Source organism: Gallus gallus, chromosome 1 (genome assembly GCF_016699485.2).
Source record: "Gallus gallus isolate bGalGal1 chromosome 1, bGalGal1.mat.broiler.GRCg7b, whole genome shotgun sequence".
Taxonomy (NCBI): Eukaryota; Metazoa; Chordata; class Aves; order Galliformes; family Phasianidae; genus Gallus; species Gallus gallus.
The window spans coordinates 57,439,911-57,460,237 of record NC_052532.1 but is presented as its reverse complement, the minus strand read 5'-3'; the positions used below and the strand labels follow the sequence as shown (position 1 = coordinate 57,460,237).

The 20,327-nt window shown below is 43.3% G+C and overlaps 1 protein-coding gene across 4 annotated transcripts in view; it reads right to left on the bottom strand.

Moving 5' to 3' along the window:
• CREB3L2 (cAMP responsive element binding protein 3 like 2) overlaps positions 1-20,327 on the bottom strand; it is a 79,033-nt gene that overhangs the window by 15,887 nt on the left and 42,819 nt on the right. For 2 of the 4 annotated variants that reach the window (XM_416356.8, XM_040650477.2), the window contains exons 3-8: positions 8,534-8,700; positions 6,845-6,932; positions 4,875-5,056; positions 4,019-4,165; positions 2,259-2,317; positions 815-883 (exon numbers count right to left, since the gene is read on the bottom strand). In XM_416356.8, the coding sequence (XP_416356.4) occupies positions 815-883; positions 2,259-2,317; positions 4,019-4,165; positions 4,875-5,056; positions 6,845-6,932; positions 8,534-8,700 (712 nt within the window). The remainder of the gene's footprint in view (positions 1-814; positions 884-2,258; positions 2,318-4,018; positions 4,166-4,874; positions 5,057-6,844; positions 6,933-8,533; positions 8,701-20,327) is intronic. The other 2 variants (XM_004937877.5, XM_040650478.2) reach the window with 1 other exon arrangement.

Below are 20,327 nucleotides of genomic sequence, written 5' to 3'. Positions count from 1 at the left end.
CCACACTTTACTGCTACCATCATGTTCAGTGGCAGTATTCAGCCACCATTTCAAATGCCTCTAACCAGAAGGTATTAACAGTGGGCTCATCTAGTACCTACTCATTGGAACTTGTGCTCATTATAGAACACACCGAGCATAAGCCATGACTGACACTGCACTCTTGGCTAATATCCAATTCAAAGCTCAGCTATAAATAATTTTCTGCTATACATGTCTTGAAAAAGTTACCATTGAGGCACCTCTTTCTTCAGAAATGAAGAAATGAGAAGCTGATTATCCTTACAAAGGAAGTTGTATTTCCTAAAATGAAAGATATTAATGGTGTGCCAGATGATCACAACAGTGTACAACAATTGCAATGATATCTAGCAGCCCAGAATAAACTAACATTGACTCAGAGCAACTAAGCAACTAAGCTCTCAATGTGTCATGTTCCAGGTCAAGGCCTCCTGTCAAAGCAGACTTTCACTGACAGAAGACAATTTGAAGAGTTGGGCTGCAGTATTTTGTTTGTTACCAATAATTAATCATGTTTCCTTGGGCAAAAGAAAAACACAAAGAAAAGTAATAAAAGGTAAACACACCACAGGCTAGGGAGACAGTTTAAGAGCTGACATCAAAGCCCCTATGTCTTACATTGCACTGCACAGTCACAATAACCGCTCTCCATCATCTTTCTTTGACATTAACCAGATCAGATACAGCTATTCTTCACATTTCAACTGATGTCTTAATTTCAGGATTTTACTTTTTTATTGTCATGCTCCATCTATTTTTTATTTTATTTTTTTTAATTCCCTTCATACCGTACCTGTTAGTACTCTCCAGGACTTCAACCTTCTTACGTAGCTCACTGTTTTCATTTGAACAGTTCTCAACTCTGGAGACGACACAAGGAAAGATTAATAAATGATTGTTTTTTACATTCAAAAACTTGTAAGACAACCCAAGTTTACTTTCACAGAGAGCTCTATGCTTTTGCCTACATCTAATGAAAAAGCTACACCAACTAAATTCAGTCATAACATTTAATCCTGCTTCATAGTGTTGTTGGCATTGCAATAGGTACTACTAGCTACAGAACATCTGCCTATAGTTCTCAAATATACCCCAATAGGTCCAGTTTACTGAGGGTGGTCTGTAACGACTTTTTACTCCTTGAAATAGCAATAAGGAAGACCCTGCTATGACTTTCTCTGTGCGTCAGACCACAAGACAGATACTTTAAATGTCACTGAATATGCTCTGATTATGTTGTTAGCAATTACTTTTTACAAGAGTGTTCTATGTGTGCATTTCATTGTTAGGTACAGCACTAAGTCATTCAACAAATGCCATGCTTCTGAAATCAGATCCTTGACTTCCATGTTTATAGAGGCTACTAAGCCAGAAAATTAATTTCCAAGAGAGTACTCATTTCTTCACTGTCCCAGGAAACCCGCCTAAACTAAAGGATATTATCATAAGACTTGCAACATGAGAAGTCTAAATAAAAATATGGGACTCCTATATGACACATGTGACCACCCTGATGAGCTGTGTGAGGAAAGAGGGAAAGGGAAATGCTTTTGTATCTGTACAAATATGCTGGAATTTCACAAGAGTCTAGCCCTGAGAAATCAAGGCTCATCCATAAAGAGATTTGAACAAAAGGAAATTACCTCGAGGGTAACACAAAAAATGGTACACGGGTTTTAGCAGATCCATCTGGTGAAGCGCATAAGAAAAATACCAGAACACTTCTTTCTTACAAGAAAGATTAATCTGGGATATAAATCACTAACTGAGGGGTTGGCCTTTTCTTGCTAAAGGAAAGCAATTGGTCATATGTTCTTCCTCTGAGCCCTGCTTATTCTCCCAGGAAGTCTTGGCTCACTTACTTCCTATTTCTGTCTACATCTGCACCAGAAGACAGACTATATTCACCCTAACCCTACTTTTCCGTGGGCAGTGCCTATCCACTAGACTAGCACATTTGCCTGAGTGGAAGGCTAATAGTAGATAGGTCTTGTCTAACTTAAGGTTTAAGGTCTTTGCCAGCACGTTAGCTATGTGTTGGTGGCAGGCATAGTTATGTACGCAGCACCTCAGCAAATGTACAAGCAGACTAAAGAAGGGCCTTTTCTCAGTCACAGCCACGAGATGGCAGCTGGAACTTTGTGCACAAAACAGTCCCAGCATCAACAGCTGGATCCCTTCCCATTTCAGCAACCAGTGCTATTGGCCCATTTGAAACAGGAAGGGGGCTGGCTTACTTTTTTTCCAGACTGTCCATGTATTCTTTCTTTTTTCTTCTGCTTTCCTGGGCAGAGATCTAAGGAAAAGGGAAGCAAAACACCAAATATTTGAAAAGAAGAAAAAAAAAAAAAGGTAGCAGAGATGAATTAATAAACTAGTAAAAAGCCCCAACATTATTAGATTCAAGCTTCAGAGCTGTTCTCATTCCTATTCTTGGCAAGCAAAGCACTGACTTGGTCCATTTCCACATCCTGAAGCAAGACAGCTCCTCTCAGTAGTAGAAAAAAGATCACTCTCTGCTCTTACAGAATTAACCTTAAAAAGCAAATCAGATTCATCTGCAGAGAATATCCTAGCACAAATACTAAAAGACGATGCCAGGAGAAAGTCTTGCTTCTGGTCGAAGAAAAACTCATGCATACATTGGAAAGCAGTTTTGCAGAAAAAGACCTGGGGATTCTGATAGACAACCAGTCAAACATAAATCAGCAATATGCCCCCATAGCAAAGAACATCAAGCAGAGCTGAGCTATGTTACAAGAGTGCAGCCAGTAGGTCAAGAGAAGTATCTCTTCCTATCTAATCAGCACCCACAAGACCACAGTTGAGAACCATGTGAAGTTTGGGACTTTGAAATAAATACTTCAGACATACTGGAGCTAGTCCAGAGGACAGCCTCTGCTACAGTAATTATGCTGGAGCACATGGTGTATCAGCAGAGGCAAAGAAATCTGGGTTTGTTCAGATTTAAAAAGAGAAAGGTAAGGAGGGAATCCTATCGCTGTAGCAAGGATTAAGTCAACCTTCTCAGAGGTATACAGCAAAATGACAAGAACATCAAATACAAGTTGCAACAAAGGAAATTCCAATTAAACATTAAGATTGTATTTTATTTTTTAACCTGAAAAGCAGCCTCATATGGAAACAGGTTGCCCAGAGAAGCTGGGGACCCATCACTCAAAAAGCAAACCATGACTGGACAAGCCATTTAGTAACCTGATCTAAGCTTACTTTGCTTTCAGAGCAAGGAGCTCAACCAAAAGGCCTCTAGCAATTCCCCCCAATACCAATGTCTCTAATAACGTGCATGATAAAATGCACAAGGAAACTTTACTTTTTCTGGGGGGGGGGGGGGGGGGGGGGGGGAAACAAGACCAAAATTAAACCACATTTCAATTCAGTGTGGGCAAATTTACACCGCTGTCTGCAAAACCAGTAATAGGATGCATCAGCCTTCAGAGGTGTGCTAATATTCTCCAGAATGAGCAAGTTGGCTAAGTCTGAAAAAATGCTTTCCTCCAATAGCTCTTTGCCATTTGGGAAGAAAGAGAAGACTTGCACAGCCCTGTTGTCAACTATTCATTTAAAAGTTGAGGAATTCAGCCACAAGAAGACTAGGGCAATGAAATACAAAGTCAGACTTGAAAACATGAAACAGTGGAAAAGAACACCTTCAACACCATGGAAAGAACACACAAGTCTTTGCCTACCCATAAGGGAAAAGACTGAACAGTTTTTAAAATGGAGCCAGGCAACAGCAACTTGATACCCTGCTTGCTAAATACCCCATTGTTTACGTGTTCAGGTAAATACCTAGACAGAGAGGCACTGTCACAGTGTGATGGATATGTTTAGGAACAAAGAAGAATACTCTGTTAAAAGACATCGTACAGCACTCAGCAGTACTACAGGTCATTGCTACTGAAACACTACAACATTTTTAAATGAAGGCTGAGTAGGAATTACCCAGCGAAGATGCTAAATGAACATTATTTACCTTGTTCTTTATTTTTCTGCGGATTTTCTTCAGCACTTTCTCCTCTGCTTTCGTCAGGGGCAGTTTGGTAGGGATTGGGTACCCCTCTGCTATCAGTGTCCTCTTCTCCTCCTCTGTCAGGATGAGTGGGCCAGTCCCCTGCAACTTCTGCAAGTGTCACAGAAATGAAGAAAGGTAGTTTAGGGGGGTTGAAACTCGATGATCATTGTGGTCCTTCTCAACCCAGGCCATCCTATGATTCTAAGTGCACACAGCCCCAGAGAAAAGGTGTTAGGGAACAGAGACTCTGCATACTAACTCAGCAGTCTCTTGCAACTGGAAGGAATGGAGGGTGAAGACCTTTTAGATAGCTTCCATTTAGAGACCGAGATGCTTTCAGCCCGGCTCTGAACACACTGAGGCCACCAGTAAAGCTTCTCTTGGCTCAAGCAGTGAAAGAGACAAATGAGAAGCAGTGCTGAAAATCCCTCCCTAAAAATCACCACTTGATTTCCAAGCCGTAGCAACAAGAGGACGGATGTAAATGTATTAGGGACAAATTAACCCAGCAGGGCTGGGCCCTAACGTAAAACACAATCCAGACTGGAAGAAACCTCATAACAGTGCTCAACCCTGCCTCAGTTTAGAGAGGCACACGTCATTCCCTGTGGGAACAGGACAGATACATGAGTAAGAATTATTGGATATGCAGTTTTGATCAGAGCTGGGTTTATCCAAAGAACAACAGAAATTAACAAATGTACGGCAAAAACAGTAATTTAAAAGCAAAAAAAGCAAAACAAAACATACACACACAAAAAAAAAATCACAAAAAAAACAACTGACAGATGTTAAAAAAAAAAACAGCTCAACTTACATGTGGTGCAGTCAGGAGAGGGGAATTGGAGAGCGCTGAAGCTGTGCGTGACACCACTTTAGCTGCGGCTTGCAGCTGGATTGGGCTTGAAGGAGGGAGAGATCTAGCTGGGCTCTGCCCTCCTTCAGAGTCACTGCCATGACTGCTGGGAGGGGTTGGAGGCAAATGCAGGGGATCAACTGCTGCATGGCAAGAGAGAAATAAAACGTAAGGGTTGGAAGTGCTAACATAAGCCTTTACCAGAGCCACTGATACAGTCACCACCCAGTTTCCAGGACTTGGACCCTCTGCTAAATGATGGATCAAGCAAATGTGGCAACTTGGAAGATCTTCAGAGCATGCAGGTCCCCGAAGGAGGAATGAAACACAGCAGCTATCTTTAGGTCCAACAGACAAAACAAGGCTATGCTCATCTGCTCCAGCCCTTTCTGCCTACACTTCCACTTCTCCAAAAGCCTTGAGATTTAAGCATAAGCCTCCAGCATAAATACCCTGCTTGGGAAACCACATTAACAGAGAGGGCTCTGAGCCGGCATGCCTTCTCTCCAACAACAACAGTCTTTCCCAGCCTTGCTATGGATTTAACACATTGCCAGTACTTTTAAAGAGAAGATAATGTTCGTATAATATGTTAAGGAAAGAGAAATTCTATCCCCTAAAGATCTGGTCTGACACAACTGGTTGGTTATGACAACCTCTTGACAGTGAAGGCTTTAGTGAACCAGGAGCAGCAAAAGAAGCAGCCCTATAGGAAGCTCTCTCAACACTGTGTTATCCACAGCCATAAGCAAACTTGCACTGCACGGGCAGCCAAGAGAACCTGTGCTACAACTGGCAAGCCGAGTGCTGCTTACGACCAAATGGGACCGGATCAAGAGAAAGAGCACAATGTCTCACCTACTCAGATTACATGAATTATGGCTGTTCTGGACATCCACTTTTTTTTTTTTTTTTTTTTTTTAAGTTAAATTTGCAGCAATTTCAGTTGCAAGATATAGGGCTGGATTCTTTTAGGTTTTACAAATTTGAGTTAAAATGATCAAGTGGTGGAGGACAAAGGGAGAAAAAGAGTAACAAAAAAAGTTATAACAAACGAGCTCTTTTGGGCTAGCATCTTAATTCTAGCAGTTGCTTACTCTTGTAAGACAGTAAGGTCCTTAATCTCACAAATCGAGCAATTTCATCTACACTTCAGGTTAAGATATAGACTCCCTTTGTCGCACCTGCAAAGTCAGTTGCGTCCCTTCCTAGAGCAGCTCTATGTATCTACATAAATGAATTCACTATCAGAACGTCAAGTGTTCCTAACAGATGCAATTATCTTCTTAGATTTCAGCCATAATATATGGTTCTTTCAAACTATTCTTAGGTCAATAGATTGTGTGCCTCAAAGCTGTGTTTTACTCTAAGGGAAGGGATCATCACTCTTCCTACTGCTTAATTTATATAGTACAAAGGGACCCTGGTGGTTCTCAAACCTGAACTGAAACAAATACGCTAAAATCAGATGCTTCTAACTTAATTTCACATAAGGTCACATGCTTTCTTTTGCAGCTTAAGGCAAAGAGATTTAAATTAGCGAAGTTTCCACTTGTACTTATTTTCTATGCCTTGTTAAGTCCCATCTTAGGCTAGAAGAGAAATCTTCTCTTCTAAGATCTCTTCTAACCTAAATAATCTTGTTACGTTAAGGATTGAAGCTCCCTCCAGCAACTGCAATTGTTAACACGTCACGGACAAAATAGGGATAATTTTCTTTGTGATGAGCAAGACAAAAACAAATTTTAAAAAAAATCCACATAAATAGGTCAGAAAGATTGGCTTCTTAGCAGACTGATTCAAATCCCTAGAAGGCAACAGCTTCAGCATAAACACTGCAAATAAGGAAGCCAAATATTTAATCGGGGTAAAGTACACTCATCGTGCATTCTGGTCATCTCCCTTGCATACTGGGTAGGTAATTAACAGACCTTCCTTAGAAGAGAGGTTCAGAAACTGATCCACTTCATGAGGCTCCAATTTAATCTCTGGAAGAGCTCTCTGGCTCAGTGGTTTCATCTAGAAAAGAGAAATTAAGAGCATGAAAACCCAAAGCACACATCTTCAGATCTTAATTGAAGGATACAAGGATGAATACTCCATAAACGGAGAGATTTCCCTCTTCTACTCTGCTGCAGGCAAAGCTTTAACTGCTTCACACAGTCCTGCTCAGCCAGGCTACAGAAAATGCTGCCCAGCCAGACTACAGGAAATGCTGCCCTGACTACTCCTGCTGTGGCTTTTTTTACTACTATATTTAGTTAAATAAAAGATTATGCCTCAGAAATGACATTTCAGACTGAAAGCTAGCAAGCAACCCACTCAAATTACTTCTCTTAGCAACAGAGCTGCCACTAGGATCTGCTGGACTACACAGCCGGCTTGGGCAGAGACAGCAATGCTCCTGGCAGCAGGGAGAACCCATTTGAGTCCACTGTGATCTGGGACTGAGATTGAGGTGCCACTCGCTGAGCACTGTGTTACTGTGCCCAAGTTCATTTCATCGTGCAGAGGAACTATAATAGAGATGGCCATGGCTGAATGACGTTGGGAGGACATCTGACTTGCTTGTTGACAGGGCTGGTTCACCAGGCTGCCAAGCCGCTTTCCAGTCTGCCTGGAATTCTACAATCCCAGGCTTGAGGAAGTCCATCTGGCACCTCAACATGTTCAATGTGGCCAAAATATTTCCCTAAAAAATAGTATAACTAATTTGTGCAATGGTAATGAGCCACCAATTAGTTCCAAGATACTCTCTGAAGTATCACAGCAGCGTCCCAAGCTGTGATGGGACCACTTACTGAGGGCAGTATATGCAGACTACAAGAGAACTATGTGAAAGTGAAGTTTTTTCGTTTCCCCAGTTTCTCAGGAAACAATTTCTGTTGCACATATTTCTGATCCCCATCCAAGAGGGAATGTTCATTTTCAACATGGCCTAGCTCCACCCAGAGCAAATGCACCCCAGGGACTGAGAACTGTCACAGTACTTCCTCCACTGAGGGGGAACAATCAGCTGCTGCCATTCAAACTCCTGAACTCAACCACAGTCATACTAAGCCCTCATGAATGTCCATTTGCTGCTCCAAGTGTGGGCAGAAAGGCACTGTAAATTGTTCTTACTCGGCAAGTTGGTATGGAAGCAGCAGCACCTCGAAGTGTCAGAGCTTGACGGACCTGGCAAAAAGTGATTTAGCAGGCAAAAAGGAAAACTCTTCAGTCATGAGGTCTCATTCTGATTAGGGGAAGACAGAGCAGCACTAAAGCAAGTCATGATGGACTCCTAGCTTGTTACAGACTCCACAATACAAACGAGTCACTTCAGCTGTGCCTGGTTCACTTGAGACTGTTTAAATAATTTTTAAAAGCATCGGCTCCAGGCTTTTGCATAGTCTATCATGAAAGAAAACTGCATACAACCAGTAAGACATAAAGATGCAGATATGAGTTTTGAAACATAAACTCTGCAGCAGTAGTGAGATATCAGCAAGCATTAGAAAATGTTAAAGCAGAAACTATGGTGAGAAACCTGAATAGGCACCTTTGGCACAGAGGAGGCAGTGTTCTAGGAGAATCTGTATCTAATTGCACAAAGAGAAGAAGAGAAAGTCTGCAAGTACCAGGGCATCAGTATGCAGCTCAGCTTGTTCTCCATCCAGCGACGTGGCAGTGACAGTGAGACTGACAGAGGGAGTAAGGCCTGACGTCTCACACAACACTGGCTCAGTCTTTATTGCTGCTGGAGTCAGTTCTGAACCCAGACACCAGTCTTCATTTTCCAGGTCACCTGCCAGGGAAGGAAATTGGACACCACATGTTTAGGTCAGGGACAGAGAGACTACAAATGAAAATAATGTCATCCCTCCTCTGGAGAAGGGAAACAAACACAGAAGACATTTCAGTCCATCAACACCACTCTGCCCTCCCTATTCACCTCTCAGTCAATGCAGACAACTGTGCTGTTTCGGGGCTGTAACCTAATCCTAACCCCAGGATACACAGAGGAGCAGTGCAGAAAGACACAGAGCACTAATCACTGCATGCTGCCAAAAGCTGCTAGCACCTAGCAGAACAAGATTAAACAAGTGTTGGGTAGAGCAGCCAGGGAGCCATGTCCTACACACCTAACATTCACCGACTCCATTTTATTCTTTCTTGTAGAAGTACTGCTTAGCCAGCCTTCTGCTCCTTCTGCTGCCTGCAGTCCTTACATACCTGGAGCAGTGATATTACACTTCTAAGAACAAAGGATTTTTCACTCCTTCAAATTCAAGATTTTTTCCCCAATGATTCATTTAGCCAGTATAAAAGAGGACAGTGGCTTTGATGATTTCACACGAGAACACTGCCATGGTGATCATGCTAATTTCCTCCCCAGAGCATTTGGGAGACACAGCACAGGATGCAGATTTAGACTGGCAGCAATGAAATGTGCATCGCGTGTTGGCAGAACTGGCTGCAGAGACCAACTTCTGAAAGCTTACTGCCATCTTTCACTGAACAAAGCCAAAGGGTTTGCCTCACACTGTCAAGAACTGGAAGGAGGTTGGTATGGTAAGTTGCTAGCTTCCCACTTGTATTCTTGGAAGCCACTTCGAAGAGAGATGTAGATATATTTTTGGCAATTGCAATTCTACCTTCAAAAAAATCCCATTCCTAGTGCTAAGGTTCAGTTGTAGAGGGCCTTCTTTCCTCTTGCAGGAGACCACTCACTGCTGCACCACAGCGCAGTCCGCTGCCACAACTCACCAGCAGCTGCAAGGGTCACATCCATAAACCAAGCAGTTGAACTGCAAGGACAAACATACATAAAGGAAAAGGGTGTCGATCTCTCTTTCAAAGCCCTCCCTGCTGTCACAGTCAGTATTTGTTGCATATATGGAATTAAAACAGCAAGCAAGCACGTACACAAAGAGAAGTACAGCTAGGACACAGCAACACAGTTTTGAACTAACTGGATGCAGCACCAACTGCTTGGAGTTTTTCAGGGCGCTGTGGCTATGCCACCAACAGTCTGTGAGGCCGATACAAGGCCTCTGCACATCGAGCTGGTGGGACGTCACCAGCTGCAGACAGGTAACAAAAATAAGAGTGGTCTGAGAGCCTCTGTGTTTGTCTCAGCTACTATTAAGACCACACAGGCATTTGGCACACAGGCGCTGGGTGGGGGCTGAGCGACGGCAAGAAGCGAGAAGTATACACATGGCCAGTGCTAGTCATTACTTCGTGGTGGACCTCACCTCCACCGCTGGCAAGGAAGGAGGTAATTTGAGAGAAGGACACACCAAGGAATTAAAACTGAAAATATGTATCCTGTAATCAGATGCTCTAGAACAGCAAGCCCAGCTCTGCCAAGAAAGTGAACTGTGTGGCAAGGGCTAAACACTGTATTTAAATGGTTTGAAGTGCTTAGTCCCAGAGCTTTCCAGGAAACACAGAACAATGAAAATAGAAGTATTTATGAAAAGAAAAAAAAACAAACAAAACAAAACAAAAACAGGTAGCATTAGCACTGTCTAAATATTAACTTGGGAGAGGGGACGCTGCTCTTTTTGCACTCTGCATGTCTCACGATCACCTAGTCCAACCATCCACCTACCACCAATATTTCCAGACTAAACCATGTCCTTTAGTACAACACCTAAACGTTTCTTGAACACCTCCAGGGACAGTGACTTCACCTCCCTGGACAGACCATTCCAATTCTGGATAAGAAATTGTTCCTAATATCCAACCTGAACCTCCCCAAGCACAACTATTCCCTCTTGTCCTATCACTAGTTATGTGGGAGAAGAGGCTGACCCCCACTTCACCACAACCTCCTTTCAGGTTGTAGAGAGTGATGAGGTCTCCCCTGTGCCTCCTCTTCTCCATACTAAACAACCTCAGTTCCCCCAGCTGCTCCCCACAAGACTTGTGCTCCATACCCCTCACAGCTTTGTTGCTCTTCTCTGCGCACCTCCTTCTTGTAGTGAGGGGCCCAAAACTGAACACAGCACTGGAGGTGTGTCTTCAACAGGGCTGAGTACAGAGGGATGATCACTTTGCTGCTCCTGCTGGCAACACTACTTCTGATACAAGCCAGGATGCCATCAGCCTTCTTGGCTACCTGGGCACAGTGCTGGCTCACGTTCAGCCAAGCATCAACCAACACTCCAACATCCATTTCTTCCAGCCACTCTGCCCCAAGCCTATACCATTGCCTGGGGTTGCTGTGGCCAAAGTGCAGGACCTGGCACTTGGTCATGTTAACTTCACCCCATTGCCCTCAGCCCAGCTATCTAGCCTGTGCAGATCCCTCTGTAGGGCCTTCCTATCCTCAGGCAGGTCCACATTTGCACCCAACTTGATGTCATCCGCAAATTTACTGAGGGCGCACTCAATCCTCTTGTCTGGGTCATCAACAAAGATACTAAATAGGACAGGTCCCAGTATCAACCCCTAGGGACACCACTCGTGATGGATTGCCAGTTGGATTTAAATGTATTCACCTCCACACCCTGAACCCAGCCCTCTAGCCAGTTCTTTACCCAGCAAAGAGTGCACCTGTCCAAGCCACAGACTGCCAGCTTTTCTAGGAGAACACTGTGGGAGACAGTGTCAAAGGCTTTGCTAAAGTCTAGGTAGACTACGTTGACAGTCTTTCCTTAATCCACCAGGAGGGTCAGTTGATCATAGGAGATAGGATGGTCAAGCAGGACATGCCTTTCACGAACCCATGCTGGCTGGGCCTGATCCCCTGGTTGTCCTACACATTCCATGTGGTCTCACTCAAGATGATCTGTTCCATAACCTCCTCTGGCACCGAAATCAGGCTGACAGACCTGTAGTTCCCCAGATTCTCCTTACAAACTTTTTTGTAGATGGGAGTCATACTGGAAAACCTCCAGTCCTCTGGAGGACTAAGAACACTGATAGAAAGCGGAAAGCAGCTCAGCTGTCTCCTCTGCCAGCTCCCTCAGCACCCTCAAGTGGAGTTGTAGGTCTCTAACTGTTTCCATCTGAATTGTAGGGGGTTTATTCTGTTCCCCATACCAAGCTTCCAGGTCAGGGGGTAGAGTACCCCAAGGATAACTGATCTGACTTTTAAAGTCAGATGTAAAGAAGCCACTGAGAACCTCAGCCTTTTCCTTATCCTTAGTGCCGTTCTGCTGACATCAATCAGCGAATGAATGGACCCCACCTTATTTGCTGTGCGTGGACCATTCAGATAGAACATCAGAGTGGTAGCTTTGCCTGGAAATCCAGAATCCCTTGGTAAATGCAACTTTCAAATGTTTGTTTGGATAACTTCTTCCAAAGCCTCCCCAACAGGGTGCTGTGCACTCGCTGCCTCTCTCACCTCTGGCTCAAGCTGCACTGTGGCAGTGCTAGCAGTTGCGAGCTACTTTAGACTCCCTGTGGGAGAGAAGGTTACATATAAATGAGAGTTATCAATGAACCAAGTAATTAGCCCTGCACTTTCTGAGATTTGTATTACCATGCAAGTGGCAGAGAAGCCTAGCTGTGGGTGCCCAGGGAAGCAGGGCACGGCCTCTAAGAATATGCTTTGTGATATTTATCATCTCTAATCCCCACATTCATCACAAGGATGTTGGCCATCAGCCCATCACTCCCCTCCGCTGGGACCTGAGCATGCTGCCTGACCTGACACCCCGCCATCACCGCTTAGCTCCGCACCAACTGCTCCAAGTTATTCCAGGCATTAAAGCTATTCTGACCAGCTCACAGGTTTTCAGAGATAGCAACACGGTGCATTTAACACTGAGATAACTTTGAAGAACTGCATTTATCTGGTCTTTGACGTTGCCTTTTAAGTATGGTGACAGCTGTCATTCCAGATGATCAGCTCTCTGAAAAGAAAAGATGGAGCAATGCAATGGTCAAATCCCACCTTCACATTCCCCTCTTCCTGATTTTCCCAAGCCCTTATTACACATTCATTATCACACTTGGCGTTGTGTAATGAGGCAATTTCTTTTGATGCATTCTTAAGTCACCGCCAATCTCTCCTCTGATCTTCAAGGACATTTCCCTCTCCCCTTTCTCCACGTCCTGAGCGCAGTTGGTTGACATTACCTGAAAATCATTATTAGTTTATCCATATAACAACTCCTAAAAGCTTTAATCTGCTCTGCCAAGCCCCGATCTAGCAGAACAAAGGGGAAGTCCTTGCCAAAACTCCTTGAGAGGACTGCAAAAAACAATATAAATTTAGGCACATGGCGAAAAACTGAACAGACTAGGGAATAGTGTCAATAATTAAAGGCATGGCACACCCTTCAGGACATCGTTATTTCTGGTGGAGGTGTCTGAAGAACCATGGCAAAGGTTCCATGGAAGGATGAGAACAAGCACAGAGGTGCACGTGAAATCTCCAAATGAAAGGGCAATGGAGGCTGGCTCAAGAGATGCACCAGAGGAGAAGGGAGGTCTTTTTGAAACCTAGTGAGACATGCTGTGGAAACAGTAGGTGACTGGGGTCTAGAAATTGAAGGTAAGTACGCATCATTACATCCAACATGTGAACTACTGAGACAGAGACCAAAACAATAGACTGAGAAAATGCCCTTCGAGATAGATATCAATAAAGCAACGGTGTACTGCCAAGTTGAGACAAAATATGTTGCGTGTCATTCAGGGATAAGAGAAGAAAGCCTGAGCAAGAGATTTAGCTAGTTGAATGGCTAGGAAAAGCTACATCCTAAAGATTGTCACTTTGGTTGTTAAAGATCTCTTCCCATGCCTGAAAATCCTGACAACAAAATTCACTGCTGAGCAAATGATCCTGGCTGCTTGGATCTGCCTGTCAGCCAATACTCCCTATGAATCTCAGAGCTCTGTCATGCAATGACTCTAGATGATAACTGTTTCAGCAAGTCCACAGATACCAAGCATTTTGGCATGTGAAACCTGTCACTTAAGCAGTCCATGGTTTACAAAATCTCAGATCCTTTGTGCAGCGCTCAAGCACTGTTTAACTGCATGCACAGGGTCTGTAAACTGAACATCCCAGTTTGCAAAGCACCCTGGTATTAAGAAACATCTATGAAGGTTTATTTCAGTGTACTATTGTATATGACATAAATCTAAAAATAGCAATGTCTTGATGCAATCAAAAGCTTTCTCTTTAGAACCTGTGCGTTACCCAACACGTCGAGTGCACAGCACTCCGTCAACTGAGAAGCTCTACCATGTTTTGTTATTCTCATTGCTTCCTGATTCACAGTATCATTTCTCCTTTACCAAATGCAATTCAAATTCAGTTCCCACAGAGCTGTTTAATTCCCTCCTGGGGCACAATCAAAATACGTCCCCAACCTGAATTAATTTCCATGGTGGTCCTGAAAATTCAAGTAAGGCATGCAGAGATTAGGCCCACAAAGTAACTAGTAATTTAAAATGACCAACTGGAGACAATGGCAATTGGAATTTTCGGGTGATTTAGCACTGCTATTATACTTCACTTAATCAAAACACGGTATGTACTGAGTTCAGGTACGGCTATGAGCATCTAGCACTTCTGCAAGTTAATCTTCAGTTTCAAATCAAGCATCCAAAAAACCCAATTCATCACAGCAACCAAGTGTTTGTGGCACTTGAAACTGTGGTCTCCTATGTCCAAGAACAAAATTATGTTTCTTTAGAAGGCTTTTATGTGCTGCTTTTGTCATTAGCTTGCCCCACTTTTCCTGTAGACTCATTTAGCATTTTCCACATTCTTTTAAAACAAACAAAATCCAAAATCAAAACAAGGAAGGAACCTTACAACATGCCGAAGCAAGTTCAGTCAGTGACACAAAAAACTTAAGCATTACCCTTCCTTTCCCAGCTGCACTCATCATGTGTCCTGCTCGGTCCCAGGTACAAGACTGGCAACATATAAGAAAATGTGTATGTAATAAAGCAGGAGAGGAAGCTCAGAATAAGATGTATTCCCCTCTGCGCTGTAAGTATAAGCACTGCACGTGATATGTATTTACACAAACTGCCCAAGTGGCAAACAAACCCCTTCTGCCCTTCAGCTATATTTCAAAACCCCTAATACTGTCCCTGGTTCAAACATCTGCTGTTAAGATGGACAATGATAGTCAGATCCACCACGCATACTACAAGCAGACTTACCCTTTTACCTTTCCTTTCTCCACATCACTACACCCAAAGGGAAAAGGCCATTCAACATTTTGCTCAAAGAAAGCTTAAGGCCTTTAAAATTATGAACACTGAGTCACACAGAAGTGCTTGGCTTTTGATGCATAATATATCCAAGTTTTTAACTTCTCTACGTGCTGCCCACCACGTACATTATGATGGTAGTCTGCAATAAAAATGGAGATCAGAGCTCCTCCAAGCATCACAGCTGATGCAACTATCAGTACATACTATTTAGGCAAAGATGAAAAACACATACAACCAAAAAAGGCTGTGTTTGTGCAGCAACCAAAACACCACCTCTACAGATTCCTAACTTTGTACTTTCAGCTGCCAATGTTTTCTGTGAAGGATCCTGTAACTGGAGGGGGAAGGAAAACAAAATAAAGCAACCCACATGCTTTGCTATGTTTATGGGTTCCGTTTCTATGAAAATCAGTCAAAACTCTCCCACAGAGCTCTCAGGTAGCCGCCCATTGCTGAAGGAAGAAGCCAGGTTTCTCCCTTCTCTTAAAACAGCAACTTGGATGCTGTGGTAACTTAGAGGACAGAACTACTTTTGCCCTCAGGTTTGTCTAAAAGGCTGTTAAGAACTTGTCAAAATATGACAAGATTAATATGTACTACTTATACGCGCATTAAAAAAATATTAGATATTGTTTATATATATCTATATGCAAATATATATAAATATTAGTCCTAGTCTCGTAACAACACCGCATGCCACCGTCTGGGATGCTCATATTTCTCTGTTGAGCTGCAATGTCTTACTCCTTCCTTTTTCCACAGAATGCTATTAGAAAGCAGGGTAGTAAAAATGAAAGGTAAGGTCAGAAGTGTTTACTTTATCTGTACAGTTTCACAGAGAAAGAGTTTCTAGCTGGCTTTGCTTCTCCTCCCCCCCCCCCCCCCTTTTTTTTTATTTACTTCTATCCAACATTATACTTCACTTTACAAAGATGATTTTTTCATTTTCACCCAGTATACCAACTCCTTTCCTGAGAAAAAGTAAACCATCTCCAGTATTGACTAAGTTTCACCCTCTATGATGGATGTACGGAGAAACAGAGCTAATGAAATAACTAAAAAGATCTCCTTTGGTCCCTACTTTCAATTCAGCGCTGTTCATTGAAGTGTTTAACAGAGCCACTTTTTGCAAGCATAGCCAAGTTGAATCAGTGACTTGCTCTGTATTTTTCGGTAAATGAAATTAGAGATGCACTACACATTCCCACCCGCACTCAACCAAGTGGCAAGAATGCGAGTGCTCAGCAAAAAAAATGTGATTTTGACCTCTTTTTCCTGTGGTCAAAAGGAAGACAGCATCACTAGTCAAACCGAGTCACATGAAGTACGTTCCACTGACCCTTATCTTCTACATGCACACACAAAAAAAGCATGCCACCATAACTACCATGCCAGATTGTAATCACGCAGAAAATAGATGCATATGCTGAATGTCATTTGAAATGAGCCTGCAGATAAGACAAGTGGAAGCACTTGCGGGTTATCCTTACACATATAAGCGGAATGAAGAGGCTGTGTGTCCTCAAAGTTCACTGTTCAAGCAATAGATAAAACAGCTATAAGGTATTAATGTATGATGAGCAGGGCCTAAGCCACTCTGAACCAGGGCTGGAGCTTGCAGCACAGGTCTGTGTGTGCATTTTGGCCAACGTCCGGCCCTTCTCTTGACCCACCTCAAGGCAGGCTGACTGCTTCCTTGACCTTCCCATGTCCTGGCTCACATAGGCCCTCAGCAGACACAATACCCCTTCATAGCACATGAAACACTTGGGCTCCATTTCTTCTCAGTGAGGGGAGAGTCCACAGCCACCCCCACCCCTAGTAACGACACCAAATCCCTTAAAGCAGCCTCCACAAACACAAAATTCTTTGACCAGCAAACACTGGGGTCCTTTTTAAAGCACGGGGAAGGGAAAAAGTAAATAAAGGGGGAAAGATGAGGAGTGGTCATCAACACATGGCAGAAGCGGCCTTCCCTTTAACAAAGAAGCAGTAGCTAAACCTGCTCCTCCCCGCTCTTATTTATTATTCTTATGGGGAGAACAGTGTTATTCTTCTAGCATCACCCTTAACATATGTGGGAGTGAGATGCTGAAACAGGGGCGGCAAACACTCCAATGCCAGTCACCAAATTGCTGTTCTACAAAGGAGCTTTCACTGCTCTGCAGATTTGCTCATGCCTTATAAGAAACTATTCTGAGAATCAAAATCCACCATAAAAGAAGAGGAATTTAGTCCTCCAACCCTATCTAGGCTATCCTCTCTCTTTTCCAAGCAAAAAACTCTTTGCTTTGAGATCAGCTTTTACCACATCAGTCTGTGCCTCTTGCCACTATGTCAGTTGATCATCCCTCTGTATTCAGCACTGATAAGGCCACACATTGAGTGCTGTGTTCAGTTTTGGGCCTCTCAATGCAGGAAAGACATTGAGGTGCTGGAGTGTGTCCAGAGAAGGGCAACAAAGCTGTCTGGAGCACAAGTCTTATGGGGAGAGGCTGAAGGAGCTGGGATTATTCAGTCAGGAGAAGAGGAGGCTCAGGGGAGAACTTATCGCTCTCTATAATGACCCGAAAGGAGGTTGTGGCAAGGTGGGGGTCAGCCTCTTCTCCCACGTAGCAGTGATAGGATGAGAGGGAATGGCCTTAAGTTGTACTAGAGGACGTTCAGGTTGGATAGTAGGAAACATTTCTTCTCAGAAAGAGTGGTACTGCAGTGGCACAGGCTGCCCAGGGAGGTGGTGGCATTCAAGAACTGTGTGGCTGTGGCACTGAGGGACGTATGGTCAGTGGGCATGGTGGGGAGGGCTGATGGTTGGACTGGGTGATCTTAGTGGTCTTTTACAACATCAGTGATTCTGTAATTCTATGAAATATTCTCTCTCTCTCTCTCTTTTTTTGTCCTATAAAAGATTCTGGTGTCTTTTTTGAATATCATTCACAAAAGTACTGTGTTCAGTTAAAACAATAATCTCTCAGCCTTCTGAATTTTTCTTCCCACATGGATGCTCTCTGAAGGCATATCCATCCACATGAAGGCAGCAATCAAGCTTTGAGGCACATGAAAAGGACTTAATGGTCCCAATGAACCACTAAGTGAACATGAACTCCCAGTGCAGCTGTATAGCTACAAGAGAATGAGATCACTGGTTCCAGAAGCAGCAGGACTAGAAGTGGGAGGAGTACTCCCCTAATATTCGTAATTTGTGAAACTGGCTCCTGTGGTTACTTTATGGAGAGTTTTGAAAAGGAACTGCACACATTCCTTTGTTTAGAAAGAAAATGCAAGAATAGTTCAATGTCCAGAAGATAGCCTAATAGGACAGCACAGAAATACTGTTCATTTAAACTGTATCCAAGTAGAACTCAAGAGAGAAGTTAATCACAGCCCACAAACACCTGGGGAGAGAGGTTTCTGAGTACAGATGGTTCTGTACTCCAGCAGGGAAAAGGCCATAAAGAGACCTGACGTGTGGAACTGGAAGCTAAAGAAGGTCTGACTGCAAGCACAGTTGTATGTTAAAGTAGTAAGTATAAGTGATCACCAAAATGCCCGCCTCTAAATCAGAACTGACATTTTTCGGATGCACTGATGCAGAAGTTTTAGGCTTGACTCAGAGTGAGCTACAGAGATTTTGGACCTCAGACACATTAAAGGTCAGAAACCTTTTCATACTTCAAAACTGCAGATGCTGATAAAGACTGACTGCTACCCTTCCACGTAAAAAGTGCTCAAATTCAAGTCACCATTGCCAAATGGCTTCCTCCCCATCAACAAACAAAAATTAAAAAATTAAAAAAAAAAAACACAAAAAATTGCACTAGTGTGTACTTGCAAAAATTACCAGTATGGCATTCACAGCACCTTTTCAAAACACAAGCTATATATTTTTTTAAAAGAAAACAGAACTCAACAAAGTCAGAGCAGAGAAGTTCAATGAGATGCAAACAGTGGAAACCGATTTGGTACTGGGAGAAAAGTAGGCAGAAGTTGGACAGTACATATGAATATCACCTCTATCTATGTATTATATGTATAAATAAAACCTATTATACATATGATAAACATGATGAGTTATATATACATACATATTATGCGTGTATATGCATATAAAATGTATGAAGACCAACTTGAGCCTTGAGCCCGCAGGTGCCTCTATGCAAAAAGATAGCATATGACTTGGATTACTGCATGCAGACTCTATACATAAAAGAGTATTTCCCTGTACAAAGCACTGTGTAGGATAAGGGCTGGATTTGTCATTGTGGAGCTATCTGCACTGGAGAAGTGGAAACAATGTTGTGGGTTCCCTTCCCTTTCCTAAACCATGCAGGGAGATGGAGCTGAAGCTTAAAAGGAAACTTAGGCTTTAGAAGTGCACTGAAGGAAAATATAACCTCAGCAATAATAATTTAAAAAGCCGAATAACAATACAGGTTATATTCTGGGGCCAGCCTGAGTTTTGGTGCAAGCAAACATAAAACAGAAACATTCCATTTCTGCAGCAATCACTGTCAAACCTTTAGCCAAGGCAAGCTGCTTCAAATCCAAGTGCAACTTCAAAGCATTCCTGGGAAGGAAAGCATGAACAGGAGGGCAGGTGAGGACCAAGACAAGCCTCAGAAACAGAGCCCTCAGGGGACTGGGAAAGGAAGGCACCCAGCCACCTGACCACAACTTCAAGAGAAAAACCATCCAAATGACTAGTTGGCTGTCCACCCTCTCAGCCCTGTGAGGCTCACCAAGTAAAAAATAAACATAAAACCCAAACACGTGCCAACCTTGAGACACTGTCCACTCGCTGCAGTTGATCCCAGAGGATGAAAAGCCCCATGCAGCTGCTGCAGCTCCTGCCCTGTACGTTTTTACCTACAGACCTCACAAATCCAAAACAAGGGGCAGCCACTGTTCCAAGAAGTTTGTGCCTACGACACATAAGGCAAGGGGCGAGAGGGAGGGGATGGACCCTACACTTGCACCTCAAGTCAGACAGCAGGCTAACCAGTGTGTCTGCTGAAACTCCTGGCTGCCCTTGCACATTGCTGACTACAGATTTCCTTTCCAAAGGGATGGAGAGACAGGAAGAGTGGAGAAACATGCACCAACTGTAATAGAAAGCAAAGATTTCCTAACCATTTATGACTGTCAAGCAAACCTGCGCCCTAAAATCCCTGATGGGACCTCCCAGCTTCCTGATATCTTCCCAAGAAGTTTTTTCCACTGCCCATAACCCGCCAT